Source organism: Boleophthalmus pectinirostris, unplaced genomic scaffold, assembly GCF_026225935.1.
Source record: "Boleophthalmus pectinirostris isolate CB_2022bp ecotype Guang Dong unplaced genomic scaffold, ASM2622593v1 HiC_scaffold_23, whole genome shotgun sequence".
Lineage (NCBI taxonomy): Eukaryota > Metazoa > Chordata > Actinopteri > Gobiiformes > Gobiidae > Boleophthalmus > Boleophthalmus pectinirostris.
The window spans coordinates 1,039,564-1,057,472 of NW_026571207.1; the positions used below are offsets into that span (position 1 = coordinate 1,039,564).

At 42.9% G+C, this 17,909-nt stretch overlaps 1 protein-coding gene across 2 annotated transcripts in view; it reads right to left on the minus strand.

Annotated features, from left to right (window-relative positions):
- rab33a (RAB33A, member RAS oncogene family) overlaps positions 1 to 7,844 on the minus strand; it is a 19,955-nt gene extending 12,111 nt beyond the window's left edge. For both annotated transcript variants that reach the window (XR_008632968.1, XM_055159312.1), the window contains exon 1: positions 7,407 to 7,844. Coding sequence is in view for 1 of the 2 variants with exons in the window: in XM_055159312.1 (XP_055015287.1) it covers positions 7,407 to 7,769 (363 nt within the window). In the remaining variant the exon portion in view is untranslated. The remainder of the gene's footprint in view (positions 1 to 7,406) is intronic.
- Between the last annotated feature and the right edge of the window lie 10,065 nt (positions 7,845 to 17,909).

Below are 17,909 nucleotides of genomic sequence, written 5' to 3' on the forward strand. Positions count from 1 at the left end.
ACAGACACACGTGAGGAACTACTCCCACCTTTTTACTTGTAAACAACGACTCAAACTGGATTCACGGCCCGGACGTTTAGTGGACTGGGATCATTGTTTGCGGATTAAATTTACAACTGAGGTGAGGAGTAAAGTCTTCCCATTATTTTCGCTTTATCCTGAGTTTGTATTTTGTGTCTCTGTGTCCGTTAGAGGAACACAAACAAAATCCTCCGTGTGAAAACTGCGTGATTTTAACCGTCTCGGGCTCGGGTTGGATTTGACCGCTGCTCTGTCGGACAGAAAAAGTTAGTTTTGACTTCTACAAACATGCTCTGAAAAGCCCAGATTTGATTAAAGTTCTGATTTCTTCTTCTCTTCTCATTGAATTTTACGACGGAGTATAAGGGTCAGATTAAAAAAAAAAAAAAAAGATGCTGACGCTACGAGAATAAAGTCGTAACATTTCGACATTAAAGTCGTAATATTACGAGAATAAAGTAATAATTTTACAAGAATAAAGTCGAAGTCAAAATAAAGTTGTAATATTATGAGAATAAAGTTATAATTTTACGAGAATGAAGTCGTAATAAACTCAAAGTCAAAGTGAAAAATGCGACAGAAGAAGAAGAACCTCAGTCCGTGTGTTTTTCCTTCATTCGTTTTTTCAATATAAAACTAAAACTAAGAAAATGAAAAAACTAATATTTTCTTCATTATTTGCGCCTCCGGACTGAACCAGGACTGAACCTGGACTAAACCAGGACTTAAACCAGGTCTGGGACCAGACCGGGACCAGACAAGGACTGAGACCGGGACCAAGACTGAGCGGGATCAGACCAGAACTGAGACCAGGATTGAGACCGGGAACAGGACCGGGACTGAGACAGGGACCGAGACCAGGACCAGACCAAGACCAGGACCAGGACTGAGACCGAAACTGAGCCAGAACTGATGCCGGGACCAGACCAGGACCAGACCGTGATACCGGGACGAGACCGGGACCGGGACCAGGACTGAAAACGGTTTAGTCCTGGTTCAGTCCTGGTTCAGTCCTGGTTCAGTCCTGGTTCAGTCCTGGTTTAGTCCTGGTTCAGTCCTGGTTCAGTCCTGGTTTAGTCCTGGTTCAGTCCTGGTTCAGTCCTGGTTTAGTCCTGGTTTAGTCTGGTTTAGTCCTGGTTCAGTCTGGTTTAGTCCTGGTTCAGTCTGGTTCAGTCCTGGTTTAGTCCTGGTTCAGTCCTGGTTCAGTCCTGGTTCAGTCCTGGTTCCTGGTTTAGTCCTGATTCAGTCCTGGTTTAGTCCTGGTTTAGTCCTGTTCAGTCCTGGTTCAGTCCTGGTTCAGTCCTGATTCAGTCCTGGTTTAGTCCTGGTTCAGTCCTGATTCAGTCCTGGTTTAGTCCTGGTTCAGTCCTGATTCAGTCCTGATTCAGTCCTGGTTTAGTCCTGGTTCAGTCCTGATTCAATCCTGGTTTAGTCCTGGTTCAGTCCTGATTCAGTCCTGGTCCAGTCCTGGTTCAGTCCTGGTTTAGTCCTGGTTCAGTCCTGGTTCAGTCCTGGTTTAGTCCTGGTTCAGTCCTGATTCAGTCCTGGTTTAGTCCTGGTTCAGTCCTGATTCAGTCCTGGTTTAGTCCTGGTTCAGTCCTGATTCAGTCCTGGTTTAGTCCTGATTCAGTCCTGGTTCAGTCCTGGTTTAGTCCTGGTTCAGTCCTGTTTCAGTCCTGATTCAGTCCTGATTCAGTCCTGGTTTAGTCCTGGTTCAGTCCTGGTTCAGTCCTGGTTTAGTCCTGATTCATTCCTGGTTCAGTCCCGGTTCATTCCTGGTTCAGTCCCGTTCATTCCTGGTTCAGTCCTGGTTCCTGGTTCAGTCCTGATTCAGTCCTGGTTTAGTCCTGGTTCAGTCCTGATTCAGTCCTGGTTTAGTCCTGATTCAGTCCTGGTTCAGTCCTGGTTTAGTCCTGGTTCAGTCCTGGTTCAGTCCTGATTCAGTCCTGATTCAGTCCTGGTTCAGTCCTGGTTCAGTCCTGATTCAGTCCTGGTTTAGTCCTGGTTCAGTCCTGGTTCAGTCCTGGTTCAGTCCGTATGCGGCGCATTAGTCCTGCATCGCATTTTAAAGTCACGAAAACACCGTTTCCCATTTCCGTGACTTAAACCAGGACTAAACCGTTTTCAGTCCTGGTCTGGTCCTGGTCTCGATCCTGATCTTAGTTCTGGTTTGGTTCCGGACCTGGTTTAGTCCTGATTCAGTCCTTTTTCAGTTGAATGAACGAATGAGACACGGAATCTTCTCCTTTACAAAATGCTCCAAATCCTCCAGAGCTGCAGCCTCAGACTCACTCAGACGATTTTCTCCTAATATTATGACTTTATTTTGACTACGACTTTATTCTCGTAATATTACAACTTTAATGTCGAAATGTTACGACTTTATTCTCGTAGCCCCAGCATCTTTTTTTTTTAAATCTGACCCTTATACTCCGTCGTAGAATCTTGATTTTAAAATTGTAATTGTAATTGCGAATAATTAACGTGCTTTTATTCAAAGAAGTGCGGCCTGTACCTGAATTAGAATTATACATTTACAATTACAGATGTCTAAATAAATACCACGTTTTTTTAAGTAAACAACTGAAAATCTGTGCCAAAACTACAGCGTTTGGGCTGTCCAAAGTATCGAAAAATCTAACTAATCGATACTAAAACTAAAATCGAAACTAGATCTTCCTTTTTTTCAGGTATGTATGAAATATTAAACACTGCACGTGGCCAAGATTTTAACATTTAAATCAGGTTATTCGTCTTGTTTTCAGATTTATTATCGACTCACTCGTTCTGAGACGCTTCGTTTTAGTCTAGAGGTCGTTTATTTTAGGATTTAACTTGTGCAGTAACATGATCGTGCTGCACGGACAGATAATTTCACTATTTTTAAATCATTTTCGGACTCAATTTTGGCTCTTTTTTCCTGCGGTGAACACACACACAGAGGAGTTGGGGACTGAACCTCGCTTATTCTTCGTGTCAAATCTGATCCAAAAAACAATCTGTCAAACCCGCTGATCCGATTTTCTCTCCGAGCGACCGAGACAAAAAAGAAGAAGGGACTGAATTTAAAATGAAGCCGTCTACGTCCAAAGAAAGACTGAGCAAAGAAAGAAAACTTAAAGAGGTTTTGCTTCTGCGGTTTGTCCAGAATGTTCCATATCATGTGGTATAAACGTATCTGCCCGTGTTAACGCCCACAGTAACAAGAAGGTGTTTTTGTGCTTCTTCTTACTATGGGTGGTAAGAAGTGGAAAATTTATTAACATTTTTATTTATATTTATATTTTTATTTAAATTAATATTAAATCATTTATTTTAATATATTTTTTTTTTTTATCAGCCACATGAACAGTAAAAACGATGTAACTGACTTGGTGCAAAAAAAAAAAAAAAAAAAAAAAAAAGACAATAAACAATTTTTGGGGGGAGCTGTTGGTGGAAAAAACAAACCAAAAAAAAAAAAAAAAGAAAGAAAGAAAGAAAGAAAGAAAAAATTGAGCCCAAATGACGTTTATTTTTGGTTGCTGCTCAGGGCTTCTGTAATTACAGAAGCACTGAGCGGCATTTGGAGCTCCATTTTTAAGTGTTTTTTTTTTTTTTTTTCCCCAACTGCTCCCCCCCCCCAAAAAATACATAAATAAATAATAATAATAATAATTCTTGTTTTTTTTGCACCAACAACCCTAAAAAATGTGTTTCTTGTCTTCTGGTGATGCGGTCGGTGGGGGGAAAAACAATCTACAATCAAAATTATTATAATTAATAGTTATTTACTTACTTATTTCATCAGCCACAGCAACAGTGAAAAAGGTTTCTTGGCTTTTTTTTTGTTTTTGAGAATGGTTCATGACAAACAAAACAAAAACAAAAACAAAAAAAAAACACTTGGAGCCCAAATATGCCTCATTTTTTCTTCCACCAACAACTCCCCCCTCAAATTTTTATTTATTTATTTATTTTTTGCACCAAAAAAAAAAAAAAAAAAAAACTCAAAAAAAAAAAAAAAAAGTGTTTCTTGTCTTTATTTATTTATTTATTTAATGTTGATGTAGCTGGTGGGGAAATAAAAATTTAATAAAATTAGATTTTTTTTTTTTCATCAACCACATCAACAGTAAAAAAGCTGTTTGTGCAAATAAATAATAATTTTTAAAAAAAGACAAAAAACTTTTTTTTTTTTGAGAGCTGAAAATTGAGCCCCAAATGATGTGTCTTTTTTTTCTCTCTCTCTTTTTTTTGCACCAACAACTCTAAAAAAATGTGTTTCTTGTCTTCTGGTGATGTGGCCAGTGGGGGAAAAAATCTACAATCAAAATTATTTATTTATTTAATGTTGATGTAGCTGGTGGGGAAATAAAAATAAAATAAAATTAGATTTTTTTTTTTTCATCAGCCACATCAACAGTAAAAAAGCTGTTTGTGCAAATAAACAATAAAAAAAATAAAAGACAAAAAACTTTTTTTTTTTTTTTTTTTTTTGAGAGCTGAAAATTGAGCTCCAAATGATGTGTTTCTTTTTTTTTTGTGTGTTTTTTTTTTTTTTTCTTGCCGCTTAGGGCTTCCGTAGATATTTCTTCCCGTGGCCCAATTTGTAAAAATCACTTCCCCTTTAAGTTATATATTGTTGTCAGAGTTTCTAAAATTGGAGTTTGGTTGAAGATCGAGTGTTTATATTTTTATAAACTGTGTAAAAGTGTAAAAGGCTGAAGAAAAGGCCGTGTGTTTTTAGATGCTGGTTTGTTTCTAATTATAACTGTGTCACCATGACAAAGCAAATTTAAGTGTCACTGAAAACGCCGTTAGTCAAACCAAAGACTCCACCGCCTCCTGAACTGACGCTGACACCACAAGAATTAAAAACATAATAAAATCTCTTTCTTTAGACACGAGGATGTGAATTTCAGGAAAGTTTCATTTTTGCTCTACGAATGGGAATTTTTCACATCGATACTCAGACGAGAATCTAGTTTTGTGCTTGTTTTAGTATCGATTAGTGTCTGATTTTTGATGCTTTTGACGACCAGTTTAGTCCTGGTTTAGTCCTGGTTTAGTCCTGGTTTAGTCCCGGTTCAGTCCTAGTATAGTCCTGGTTTAGACCTAATTCAGTCTTCGGTTCAGTCCTGGTTTAGTCCTGTTTTAGTCCTCGGTTTAGTCCCGGTTCAGCTCTAATTTAGTCCTAGTTTAGTTCTGGTTTAGACCTGGTTTAATCCTGGTTTAGTCCTAGTTTAGACCTGGTTTAGTCCTGATTTTAGTCCTGGATAGACCTGGTGTAGTCTATTTTTAGTCCAGTGTAACCAGGTTTAGACCTGGTTCAGTCCTCAGTTTAGTCTTCGGTTTAGTTTTAGTTTAGTCCTAGTTTAGTTCTGGTTTAGTCCTGGTTTAGTCCTCGGTTTAGTCTTCGGTTTAGTCTTAGTTTAGTCCTGGTTCAGTCCTGATTTTAGTCCTGGTTTAGACCTGGTTCAGTCCTGGATCAGTCCTGATTTTAGTCCTGGTTTAGACCTGGTTCAGTCCTGGATCAGTCCTGATTTTAGTCCTGGTTTAGACCTGGTTTAGTCCTGGTTTAGTCCTGATTTAGTCCTCGGTTCAGTCTTGGTTTAGTCCTGGTTTAGTCTTGGTTTAGTCCTGGTTTAGTCCTGATTTAGTCCTCGGTTCAGTCCTGGTTTAGTCCTGGTTTAGTCCTGGTTTAGACCTGGTTTAGTCCTGGTTTAGACCTGGTTTAGTCCTGGTTTGGTCCTGGTTTAGTCCTGAACCTGCCCGAGCGTAAAAACAAAACATAAATCTCGGCGTCTCGTCTGAACCTCGACCAAAGACTCGTCGATGATTTTCTAAAACAACAGCAGATATTTTTAACAAAGTCGCACATTTTTACATCTCGGTGCAGCAAACGCGAGTTTACGTCTCGTTTGTTTTTTTTTTTTTTTCTGTGCGTAAAGACGACAAAAGATCGACGTCCCTCAGCCCACGGAGCCGTTTGTTCTAAACTCACCGAGGACAGATCCACGTTTACTCACCAAAATGAAACTAAAACAGTCAAAGCACAAAATAAAAACAATATTTTGACAGTTTTAACAACGTAAACACGACTGGAGATGCAGTTTCTGTGAGTAACTACGACTAAAACAAAGAGTCGAGTACGAACCAGGACTAAACCAGGACTAAACCAGGACTAAACCAGGACTAAACCAGGACTAAACCAGGACTAAACCAGGACTAAACCAGGACTAAACCAGGAGTAAACCAGGACTAAACCAGGACTAAACCAGGAACTAAACCAGGACTAAACCAGGTCTAAACCAGGACTAAACCAGGACTAAACCAGGACTAAACCAGGACTAAACCAGGAAACTAAACCAGGACTAAACCAGGTCTAAACCAGGACTAAACCAGGACTAAACCAGGACTAAACCAGGTCTAAACCAGGACTAAACCAGGAGGACTAAACCAGGACTAAACCAGGACTAAACCAGGACTAAACCAGGACTAAACCAGGACTAAACCACTAAACCAGGACTTAAACCAGGACTAAACCAGGACTAAACCAGGACTAAACCAGGACTAAACCAGAAACCAGGACTCCAGGACTAAACTAGGACTAAAACTAGGACTAAACCAGGTCTAAACCAGGTCTAAACTAAGGACTAAACCAGAACTAAACGGAGGACTAAACCAGAACTAAACCAGGACTAAATCAGGACTAAACTAGGACTAAAACTAGGACTAAACCAGGTCTCTAAACCAGGACTAAACCAGGTCTAAACCAGGACTAAACCAGGACTAAACTAAACCAGGACTAAACCAGGACTAAACTAGGACTAAACCAGGTCGAAACCAGGACTAAACCAGGACTAAACCAGGACTAAACCAGGACTAAACCAGGACTAAACCAGAACTAAACCAGGACTAAACCAGGTCTAAACTAGGATTAAACCAGAACTAAATGAGGACTCAACCCAGACTGAACCAGGACTGAACTAGGAATAAATTAGGACTAAAACAAGGTCTAAACCAGAGCTAAACCAGGACTAAACCAGGTCTAAACCAGAGCTGAACCAGGACTATACTACGATTTGAAGTGCGTAAACACAACTGGAGATGCGGTTTCTGCGCGTAATTACGACAAACAAACAAAACACGTCGTAGTAGCGGCACGTATTTAATTGTTAAATCGATCCGGGACGTTCGTAGAGGTTTTAAACTAAACAGTTACCCGCTTTTACGCAGAATAAAACCACATTTAGTCTTATTAAATGACACTAAAATGATCAATATCTCGTAAGACACTCGCTCCGGAGCCCGTGCGCGCTCCGTCTCCTCCGTCTCCTCCGTGTCCTCCGTGTCCTCCGTGTCCCTCCGTGTGCCTCCGTGTGCCTCCGTGTGCCTCGTACCTTTATCGTCTCTCCCTCGATCTCCACCGCCTTCTCCCTGAAATCCACGCCGATGGTCGCCTCGGTTTTGTCGGGGAAGTTCCCCCCGGTGAATCGGAACGTCAGACACGTCTTGCCCACGTTGGAGTCTCCGATGACGATGATTTTGAAGATGCGCGTCTGGATGCTGAGCTCCAGGGAGGAGCTGAGGGTGGAGGCCGTGTCCGGAGCGGTGCCGGCCCGGCTGCGCCCCCCGCCGGTGCCCCCGGTGCCGCTGAGCCGGGGCAGGTCCGCGGAGGAGGTCAGGATGGTCACGTTGTCCTCCGCGCGTCCTCGGCTCCTCCGCCCGAAGCCCCGGTCCTCCCCCGGGGACTCGTTGGTCATGATGCCGGAGGAGGTGAGGCGAGACGCGGATGCGGAGAGGAAGAGGCGCTCGGTGGATGTGGAGCGATGGAGAAGAAGAAGAAGAGGAAGAAGAGGAAGAGGAGAAAGAGGAAGAGGAAAAAGAGGAAGAGGAGGAGGAGGAGTGCGAGTCTTAAAGGGGAAGGCGCCTTGGGTGAAAACGACACAAGAAAAATAAAAGATCCGATGTTTAGAGACTAAACCAGGACTAAACCAGGTCTAAACCAGGTCTAAACCAGGTCTAAACCAGGTCTAAACCAGGACTAAACCAGGTCTAAACCAGGTCTAAACTAAACCAGGTCTAAACTAAACCAGGACTAAACCAGGTCTAAACCAGGTCTAAACCAGGTCTAAACTAAACCAGGTCTAAACCAAGGTCTAAACCAGGTCTAAACCAGGTCTAAACCAGGTCTAAACCAGGTCTAAACCAAAACCAGGTCTAAACCAGGTCTAAACCAGGTCTAAACCAGGTCTAAACCAGGAAAACCAGGTCTAAACCAGGTCTAAACCAGGTCTAAACCAGGAAAACTCAGGTCTAAACCAGGTCTAAACCAGGTCTAAACCAGGACTAAACCAGGTCTAAACCAGGACTAAACCAGGTCTAAACTAAACCAGGTCTAAACCAGGTCTAAACCAGGTCTAAACCAGGACTAAACCAGGACTAAACCAGGACTAAACCAGGTCTAAACCAGGTCCAAACCAATATATTAAAAAAAAAAATGGAAACTCTGGTGAAACATGAACAGTTACAAATGATTTATCCATGACCAGTAACAAATACATATGATAATAATAATGTGCGTAAGAAAACTAGAAAGCAAATATTTGAATGTACAAAATTCAAAAGCAACAATTTTACATCTTTACATCTTACAGAGGCCGGAAAACAAAGGACGTTTCTTGGAGAAGGGAGGAGCTGAGGGACAGAATGAAGGAGAGGAGGGAAAGAGACTGTGTGGGTCAGCGGCGTCAAACTCTTTTTCACCCAGGGCCACGTTTGGATCATGTTTGTCGTCATGTTGTTGTTGTAAAGTTCAAACTGTGACTGTAACATCAGTATGTTACAAAACTGTACAAGTCTGTGTTAGATTTTTCATTTCATATTTATTTATTTTGTTTATTTGTATGTTTTTTTTGTTGTTGTTTTTTTTAACCTTTTTAATATTTACTGGTCTTCTTGCTCTTATTTGATTGGACTAGTTTTATTGTCTTAATGAGGATTAGTAGAGTTAATAAGAGCTTTACTTTATATTTCTATTGGATATGTTTTATCGGTAACACTTTATAATAACTACACCTTATTTAGCCTTAATAAAGCATGAACAAAGGCTTAATTAATAATGAACAAAGACTTAATTAATAATGATTCACGCTTAGTAACTACTTAATTACTACTTTAATTAGCACTTAACTTGTACTTCATTCACCTGAGCTGTAAATAGTTACTCATAATTATTTCATACTTAATTACTCATGAACTAACCATGTGTGTGCATTTGTAAATGTATATTTAAATACAAATTTGAGCGTTTATTAATGATTAATAAGCTATGAGAGAATGATTTATTAATAATGTAATGCAATGATAATTCAGGTAGTTTATCTGTTAAGTCTTTTTGAGAGCTTTTCTAAAGTGAAGACTAATTATCCTTTATTAATCATTTACTAAGCGTGAATCATTATTAATTAAGTCTTTGTTCATTATTAATTAAGTCTTTGTTCATGCTTTATTAAGGCTAAATAAGGTGTAGTTATTATAAAGTGTTACCGTTTTATCTGTTTTGTGCAGCACTTGGGAAACTGTTTTGTTTATGAAATGTGCTGTAGAAATAAAGTGGATTGGATTTGATTTAAAGGTTTAAGTTAAAACATTCACATTCCTCCTTCAGTAACGTTCATGAAATAGCCGTCCCTTCTGCATCAATTTTTCTTTTCTTGGATATTTTTGGGGAGATTTGGTGATGTTTTCTTGGCCTCTCTAGTAGCGAGATGCAGTCGCTTCACGGGAAACGGCTGCGGTGCATCGTGGGAGATGTAGTAGCGGCACAGAGTCACAACATAATAATAAATTATACCTTTTAACTCCTTGTGGGCCACAGAAAATGTCTTGGAGGGCGGATGTGGCCCGCGGGCCTTGGCCTTGACACATGTGGTCCTGCTCTGTTAAACTGTCTCTTTATCTTCAATCAGTCTGGGCCCAATGTTCAGAAGATTCCAAATGAAGTCCAACTGTACGGCGCTCAGAAATTTGTTTTGTTATTTCAGATTTTAGGCTTTTTTTTTTTTTTTTTCCTGAGGTGGAATGTCTGACAGAGCAGGAGCAGTGTTGTGAAGGTGATTACAGATTACACACCTCAAAATGTAGTTTGTAACGTAATCCATGTGAGTAATGTAATCTGATTACTTTGGATTACTTGATTTGCTGTAGAGAAACAAAGACGAGGAAATCTTCACTTAAGATGTTTTGTCTGATAAAAGAGAATAAAAAGTCCAGACTTTACTGAACCAAATTAAAAATATTATTGATAGAAGAAGAGGAGACACGGCATGGTTTAGTCCTGTTAAATCCTGGTTTAATCCTGGTTTAGTCCTGGTTTAATCCTGGTTTAGTCCTGGTTTAAATCCTGGTTTAATCCTGGTTTAGTCCTGGTTTAATCCTGGTTTAGTCCTGGTTTAATCCTGGTTTAGTCCTGGTTTAGACCTGGTTTTCCAATTAAATGTCGCAAATAATTTCCTCGCAAAAACATCGGATTTCACAAAAAAATCTGAATTGAGCGTTAAGCCCTGCCGTCTGAACGTAGACTAAGTGGCTTAGTTATGTCCATTTCCACATTCGGTCCGTCGCGTGTGTCCTCACGTGTGTCCTCACGTGTGTCCTCACGTGTGTCCTCACGTGTGTCCTCACGTGTGTCCCACGTGTGTCCTCACGTGTGTCCTCCGTGTCCCCACGTGTGTCCTCACGTGTGTCCTCACGTGTGTCCTCACGTGTGTCCTCACGTGTGTCCTCACGTGTGTCCTCACGTGTGTCCTCACGTGTGTCCTCACGTGTGTCCTCACGTGTGTCCTCACGCGTGTGTCCTCACGTGTGTCCTCACGTGTGTCCTGTGTCCTCACGTGTGTCCCCGCGTGTGTCCTCACGTGTGTCCCACGTGTGTCCTCACGTGTGTCCTCACGTGTGTCCTCACGTGTGTCGTGTGTCCTCACGTGTGTCCTCCGTGTGTCCTGTGTCCTGTGTCCTCACGTGTGTCCTCGCGTGTGTCTCGTGTGTCCTCGCGTGTGTCCTCACGTGTGTCCTCACGTGTGTCCCCGCGTGTGTCCTCACGTGTGTCCCCGCGTGTGTCCCCACGTGTGTCCCCGCGTGTGTCCCACGTGTGTCCTCGCGTGTGTCCTCACGTGTGTCCCCGCGTGTGTCCTCACGTGTGTCCTCGCGTGTGTCCTCACGTGTGTGTCCCCACGTGTGTCCCCACGTGTGTCCTCACGTGTGTCCTCACGTGTGTCCTCACGTGTGTCCCCACGTGTGTCCCCACGTGTGTCCCCACGTGTGTGTCCTCACGTGTGTCCTCATGTGTGTGTGTCCTCACGTGTGTTCCTCACGTGTGTCCCCACGTGTGTCCTCACGTGTGTCCTCACGTGTGTCCCCACGTGTGTCCTCACGTGTGTCCTCACGTGTGTCCTCACGTGTCCTCACGTGTGTCCTCACGTGTGTCCTCACGTGTGTCCTCACGTGTGTCCTCACGTGTTCCTCACGTGTGTCCTCACGTGTGTCCTCACGTGTGTCCTCACGTGTGTCTCACGTGTGTCCTCACGTGTGTCCCACGTGTGTTCCCTCATGTGTCCACACGTGTGTCCTCACGTGTGTCCTCACGTGTGTCCTCACGTGTGTTTTGAGATTAGAACTACGAGCTCATTTCTTTTGGACACTATTTATAAACACCTCGAAAAGCCCAACTCACATGCACGGACACTTTTTGCGGACGTCTCTTCAGCTTTTAACAAGACGCAGCCAGATATTTTAATTGAGAGATTAGCTTCTATTTTGAGTCTACCTCAGGGCTGCTCAGACTTTTTCAGTACGTGAGCTACTTTTAAAATGATCATGTCTGAAAGATCTACCACCTAATACAAAAATGTTAAACATATATTTATTTGTAAATGTGTTATGAATTCTTACATGTACGACACATTTTGAGGTATCTTGCAGAACGTCATGAGATAATACTGCACAACACGATTCAACTTTTTACAGGTTCGTAATTACTTGAATCAGGGGCGCCCACACTTTTTCAGCATGTGAGCTACTTATAAAATGTCCAAGTCAAAAATGATCGACCGACTACAAAGTCAAGTAAACTGCACTGGACTTAAAGGTTGTATGAAGGATTTTTTTTGTTTCAAATTGTCAGTGATAGATTAAAATAGAGATGCAGCAGCCTTGTAATTATGATGACCAAAAAAAAGAGAATAAAAATTCATCAACTGTGGACGTGTTGAGGGCTAAACATTTGCCAATAGATAACGACACTGCCCTCGTTATTCTGTTGAGCTGTTACAGGCTGTCAATCAAACTCCCTACGTTTCTAGTGTAACTGACTTGCCTGCGCCGCCGGTACGTGGTTACGTACGACTGTCACGCAGTCCACAGACGCAAGACGCACAGACGCTGTTTACTCCACCAACGCAACAGTTCTTAGCGGCTTTTTTTACCTATATCTTCCTCGCAGTTCGCACAAAGTTTGTTGCAATGGCGGACGAGAATCCAGGACCGGTTCGCCGCAAAAGAAAGTCCGTTTTTGAGGTCGCTGAAAGAAGAAGACAAGAGGAAAAGCAGCGAAGCCAAACTAAAGGTGATTCTTGGAGATTCATTTCCAGCGATGGCGCGACCGAAGCAGACGAAGGGTCTAAAACTGACGCGTGGTCCACAAATTACTCCTGGACAGGAAACTTCTGCTTATTATGAAAACGTACTTTATTTCCAAGAGTTAGACAAACGTTTTTCAGGACACGAAAGCGATATCCTATGTCTGAAAACGTAATTTTCAAGGCAAAGAAAGAGTCCACTTGCTGCTGCGTGTTGTAGCTAGTTCATTCTCTGCACCCCTTTCCTGCTCCTCTCCTCTCTCCCTGCTCCGCTCTTCCCGCTGCTCCTCACTTCTTCTCCGTGCACGAAATGTCCGCGCCCCCCTCCCCCCGCTCCTCACTTCTCCGTCTTGCTTAACCAACACTGTAGTTAGTTGTTTAAAGTCATGTGCAGCGGCTGTAAACAAACCTGTTGTGGCGTAAGGAGGAGGAGGAGGAGGTGTTTCTACGTAGGAGCTGTAGGGGGGGGGTGGTTTCACACATGCGCAACATTTGAAAAAGGACAAACAGTCGCTGGATTTCTCGTTCTTTGGAAAATCCTCTATACAACCTTTAAGAGAACTTTCAATAGCACTTTACAGAAAACGGAAAAAAAGTGAAGACAGTGATTAGGATTTTTAAACCTGTTTTTTCAAGTTCCTAACTGGAGTTACGTGGTTCATACAAGTTTTACAGTGGGATTTAGCCTCTGCACATTTACCAAACCAAACCCAGATGTATTTGTGGACGTTTATTAGGCAAACTTTAGCCACATGTCGTGGTAGATCTGCTCTGTGCTGTTGGCTCCTCTGTGCCAACACTAACATAAATTTAGATCAGTTTTTGCTTCGCGTTTTGTCTTGTCCTTCTAATCTGCGCATTGTGGCAGGAGCCTGTGCGCTTTGAAATGTCCGGGTTTTCAGTACAGTTCATTGGGGCATTAAATTGATCGGCTTTCGTAGCGTCTGTGACTCAGAAGGAGCGAGGCACAAACAGTCGGTCAGTCTGCAACACACCGAAGCGTAAATGCGCATTTAACAGTGACTTGTTCAAGAAATTCTCAGTTTTTGATCCCGGTCTGGACAAGTGTGAGTCCATGTGCACAGGTTGTGAGGTGAGAGGACAGTGTCCCTCGTTTATCGTGGGGGTTATGTTCTAAAAATAACCCACGATAGGTGAAATCCACGAAGTATCAACTTTATATTTTACAATTATTCTATCTGTTTTAAGTCTGTAAAACCTCACCACAAACTTTATACACTTTTCTCACACAGGACACTTACAACACTTTTTACTTCCTTCTTAAAACTTATTGTTGTTGTCGTCCTTTTGTTATTTTCCTCCTTCTTTATGTAACGAACCCAAGATTCATTTATTCCGTAATAGAGCCCGACAGCGCAGAGTCCTGCACGGGGCCATTTTTGGAGACCTGCAGTACAGGACCGCACCCGCCCGTTAACCCGAGATTATATCAAGCTTTTGCGCTGCCTACGTCATGGACTGAACCAGGACTGAACCAGGACTGAACCAGGACGGAGGTGACGCAGGAGAAGGGACCGATGGAGAGCTCCACACCTCACGGAGGTAAACGTGGCAATTGCCTGATCGCGCTTTGCAGACAAACTGCTCGGCGTTCTCTCTCTTAAGTCCAAGATTAGTTCTGGTTTAGACCTGGTTTAGTCCTGACCCACCCATGGGTTAAAAAAAATAAATAAATAAAATCAGCGAGACTGCGAAAGGTGAACAGTGATATATCGCGGGACGACTGTAGCTCAGTGTCGAGGCCCCACCCCCCACTCTGGTAAGGTGTCCGGGTTTTCACAAATGGAAACATGGTCACCCTATTTTAACACATGTTGTTTTGAGAAGAAAAACGCTTTATTAGACTAGACTTTTTAGACTTTATTAGTCCCCAGCACAACTCGCCGAACTACTTTCCTCAGCACCAAAACCGGCCAGGATCTCGGCTCACCGGACGCTTTCGGAGGTAAAGTCAGAGTGGATGACGACACTGCTGACGGGGACGACACACAGATTCATGTCAAAAAACCTGAACTATCCCTTTAAAAAATGACTCGCTCTGGCATTAAAGGTTGTATGGAGGATTTTTTTTTGTTTCAAACTGTCAGTGAAAGATTAAAATACCATTACAGAGACGCAGCAGCTTTGTAATTATGATGACCCAAAAAAAAAAAAAGAACAAAAATCTATCAACTGTGGACGTAGTGAGGCCAGATAAACGTCAGCCAATAGAAAACGAGGCTCCCTCATTTTCTATTGGCTGTTAGGTTGTCAATCAAACTCCCTGGTATAACTGACTCGTCGGCGCGCGGGGATTACGTGGTTTACGCGGCGGTTCTTAGAGGCTTTTTCGAACTGTCGCTTCCTCGCATTTCGCACAAAGTTTGTCGCGACGGCGGACGAGAATCCACGACCGGTTCGCCGCAAAAGAAAGGCCATTTTTGAGGTCGCTGAAAGAAGAAGAAGAGAAGAGGAAAAGGAGCAAAGTCAAACTGAGGTGATTCTTGGAGATCTCGTCCAGCGATGGCGCGACCGAAGCAGACGAAGGGTCTAAAAACTGACGCGTCGGTCGCTGAATTACTTCTAGACAGGAAACTTCAACAGTAATTCTGAACGCGCACAAGGACTGTCGCTGTATTTCTCTTCCCTTAAAAAAAATCCTCTATACAACCTTTAAGTAACACGACTGCACTTGTTTACATTTAATTTCTCCTCCGTCCTCGACACTGTTCAGAGAGTGTGTGTTCAGAGCTGTTACACATGTCTTTGTTCAGATAAATACATGTACACACACACACACACACACACACACAGTGAGTTGAGGGCGACACAGAGCCGTCTCAGTGCGGCGTCAAAGAGCCCAGTGTGTGCGGGACATTTACATTCAGAGGAGGAGGATTCACGCCGCATCAAACTGTCTGTGTCACAAATACTGCATTTACAGCGTCGCGTTTACTCCGATTTCAACACCAGACACACTCACGCGCCTCGAGGTGGACCGAAAATGTCCCGCAGCGCGACTTTAAACAGCTTTAGTTTATATTTATTCAATTACAGCCGGTTTTATCGCTCAAAAATCCTAGAAAAAACAGACGTTCCCAGTGTGAGCAGCATCGCCTCTCCACAGATCTGACCTGTAACATGGTCCGCTTTGGTTCTCCGTGAAGATAGAAAGGTTTAAAGCTGTACCGTGAAACGCTCCGCCAGAAAAGTTACACAATGCGCCTTTAACTGTTAACGCACACTTAGATCACCGTGTCGCCTTTTATTGTTTTGAAAATATTCGCAGAAAATAACGTTTTGTAATGATTGATTAGTTTTATTTTCAGAGCGTGGGCGATGGGAGCCTCGTACCAGATCGTACTGTTATCCGTAACCAGCTGTTTATAGAGAACCTGTAGGTCATGTCACGGTCTTGCCCTGATCCACTTCCGCCATCGACCGAACATTGTAAAGTTTAGCACATTCTAGAGTAGATCCTTTAATACAGGGGTGCTCAATATGTCGATCGCGATCTACCAGTCGATCGCCAAGGTCGTGTGGGTAGATCTCCGTGTCTCGTCTCGGACTCGATCGCGTTTGGACTCGGTCTTGTCTCTCACTCGAGGTCTGACACTCAACAAGTGTGATCATATTTCATTCCGGCCGCTGCTGTTGGTAATAAACTTGTAGCGGGTGCAGGAGCGTGTGGGGCGTCTCAGTGCAGCCTGTGCGCTCATTTGAAACCCGCGGAGACTCTACGGCGCATCACAAACACACACGCTCCCTATGCACGGCTCGTCTGCGACAGCGTGTGCCCTCGTGTACCAGCGTGCGTCACAGGGCAGGTTCAACTTCCTAAACTGGAAGGAATCTCCAAGAATCACCTCAGTTTGTCTTCACTCCTTTTCCCCCTTCTCTTCTTCTTCTTTCAGCGACCTCAAAAATGGACTTTCTTTCGCGGCGAACTGGTCGTGGATTCTCATCCGCCATCGCGACAAACCTTGTGCGAACTGCGAGGAAGCGACGGTTTGAAAAAGCCTCAAAGAACCACCGCATAAACCACGTAATCCCAACGCGCCGACGAGTCAGTTACACTAGAAACATAGGGAGTTTGATTGACAGCCAATAGAAAATGAGGCAGCCTCGTTTTCTATTGGCTGATGTTTATCTGGCCTCAACACGTCCACAGTTGATAGATTTTCATTCTTAATTCTTCATTACAAAGCTGCTGCGTCTCTGTAACGGTATTTTAAACTTTCATTTACAATTTGAAACTGAAAAAAAAATCCTCCATACAACCTTTAACAAACGGGATCCCGCTTTGATGGAGCTTTGGCGTTGACTTTTTAAAATTCGTAACCGAGGCTGAGCGAGGGATCGGGGTTTTGCTTCGTCGGCGTCACGTGACTGCAGGAGCTCAAAAACACCGTTCTTACTGCGAGCGCGAAGATAAACAACACACGGATACACGAAAACACACTTTATTATTTATACACAAATTATATACATACTCAGCTTTATTTATACTGCATTTGTAGGGAGTATTATAGTTCAGCGAAGGATAAACCTGTTACAGCATTTTGTACTTCACAAATATACACAACAGACACGTTTAAAGCCGCTCCCTGTAACTTTTCCTCTGCTCGTCTTCATGGAGATGTACAGTAATTGTTTTAGTCCTGGTTTAGTCCTGGTTTAAACCTAGTTTAGTCCTGGTTTATTTCTGGTTTAGTACTGTTTTAGTCCTGGTTTAGACCTGGTTTAGTTCTAGTTTACATGTGGTTTTGTCCTGGTTTAGTCCTGGTTTAGACCTAGTTCAGTCCTGGTTTAGTCCTGGTTTAGTCCTAGTTTTATTTCTGGTTTAGTCCTGGTTTAGTTCTAGTTTAGTCCTGGTTTAGACCTGGTTTAGTCCTGGTTCAGTCCTGGTTTAGTCCTGGTTTAAACCTAGTTTAGTCCTGGTTTAGTTCTGCTTTAGTTCTGTTTTAGTCCTGGTTTAGACCTGGTTTAGTCCTGGTTTAGTCCTGGTTCAGTCCTGATTTAGTCCTGGTTTAAACCTAGTTTAGTCCTGGTTTAGTTCTGCTTTAGTTCTGGTTTAGTCCTGGTTTAGACCTGGTTCCGTCCTGGTTCAGTCCTAGTTTAGTCCTGATTTAGACCTGGTTCCGTCCTGGTTTAGTCCTGTTGTAGTCCTGGTTTAGTCCTGATTTAGACCTGGTTCCGTCCTGGTTTAGTCCTGGTTTAGTCCTAGTTTTATTTCTGGTTTAGTCCTGGTTTAGTCCTGTTTTA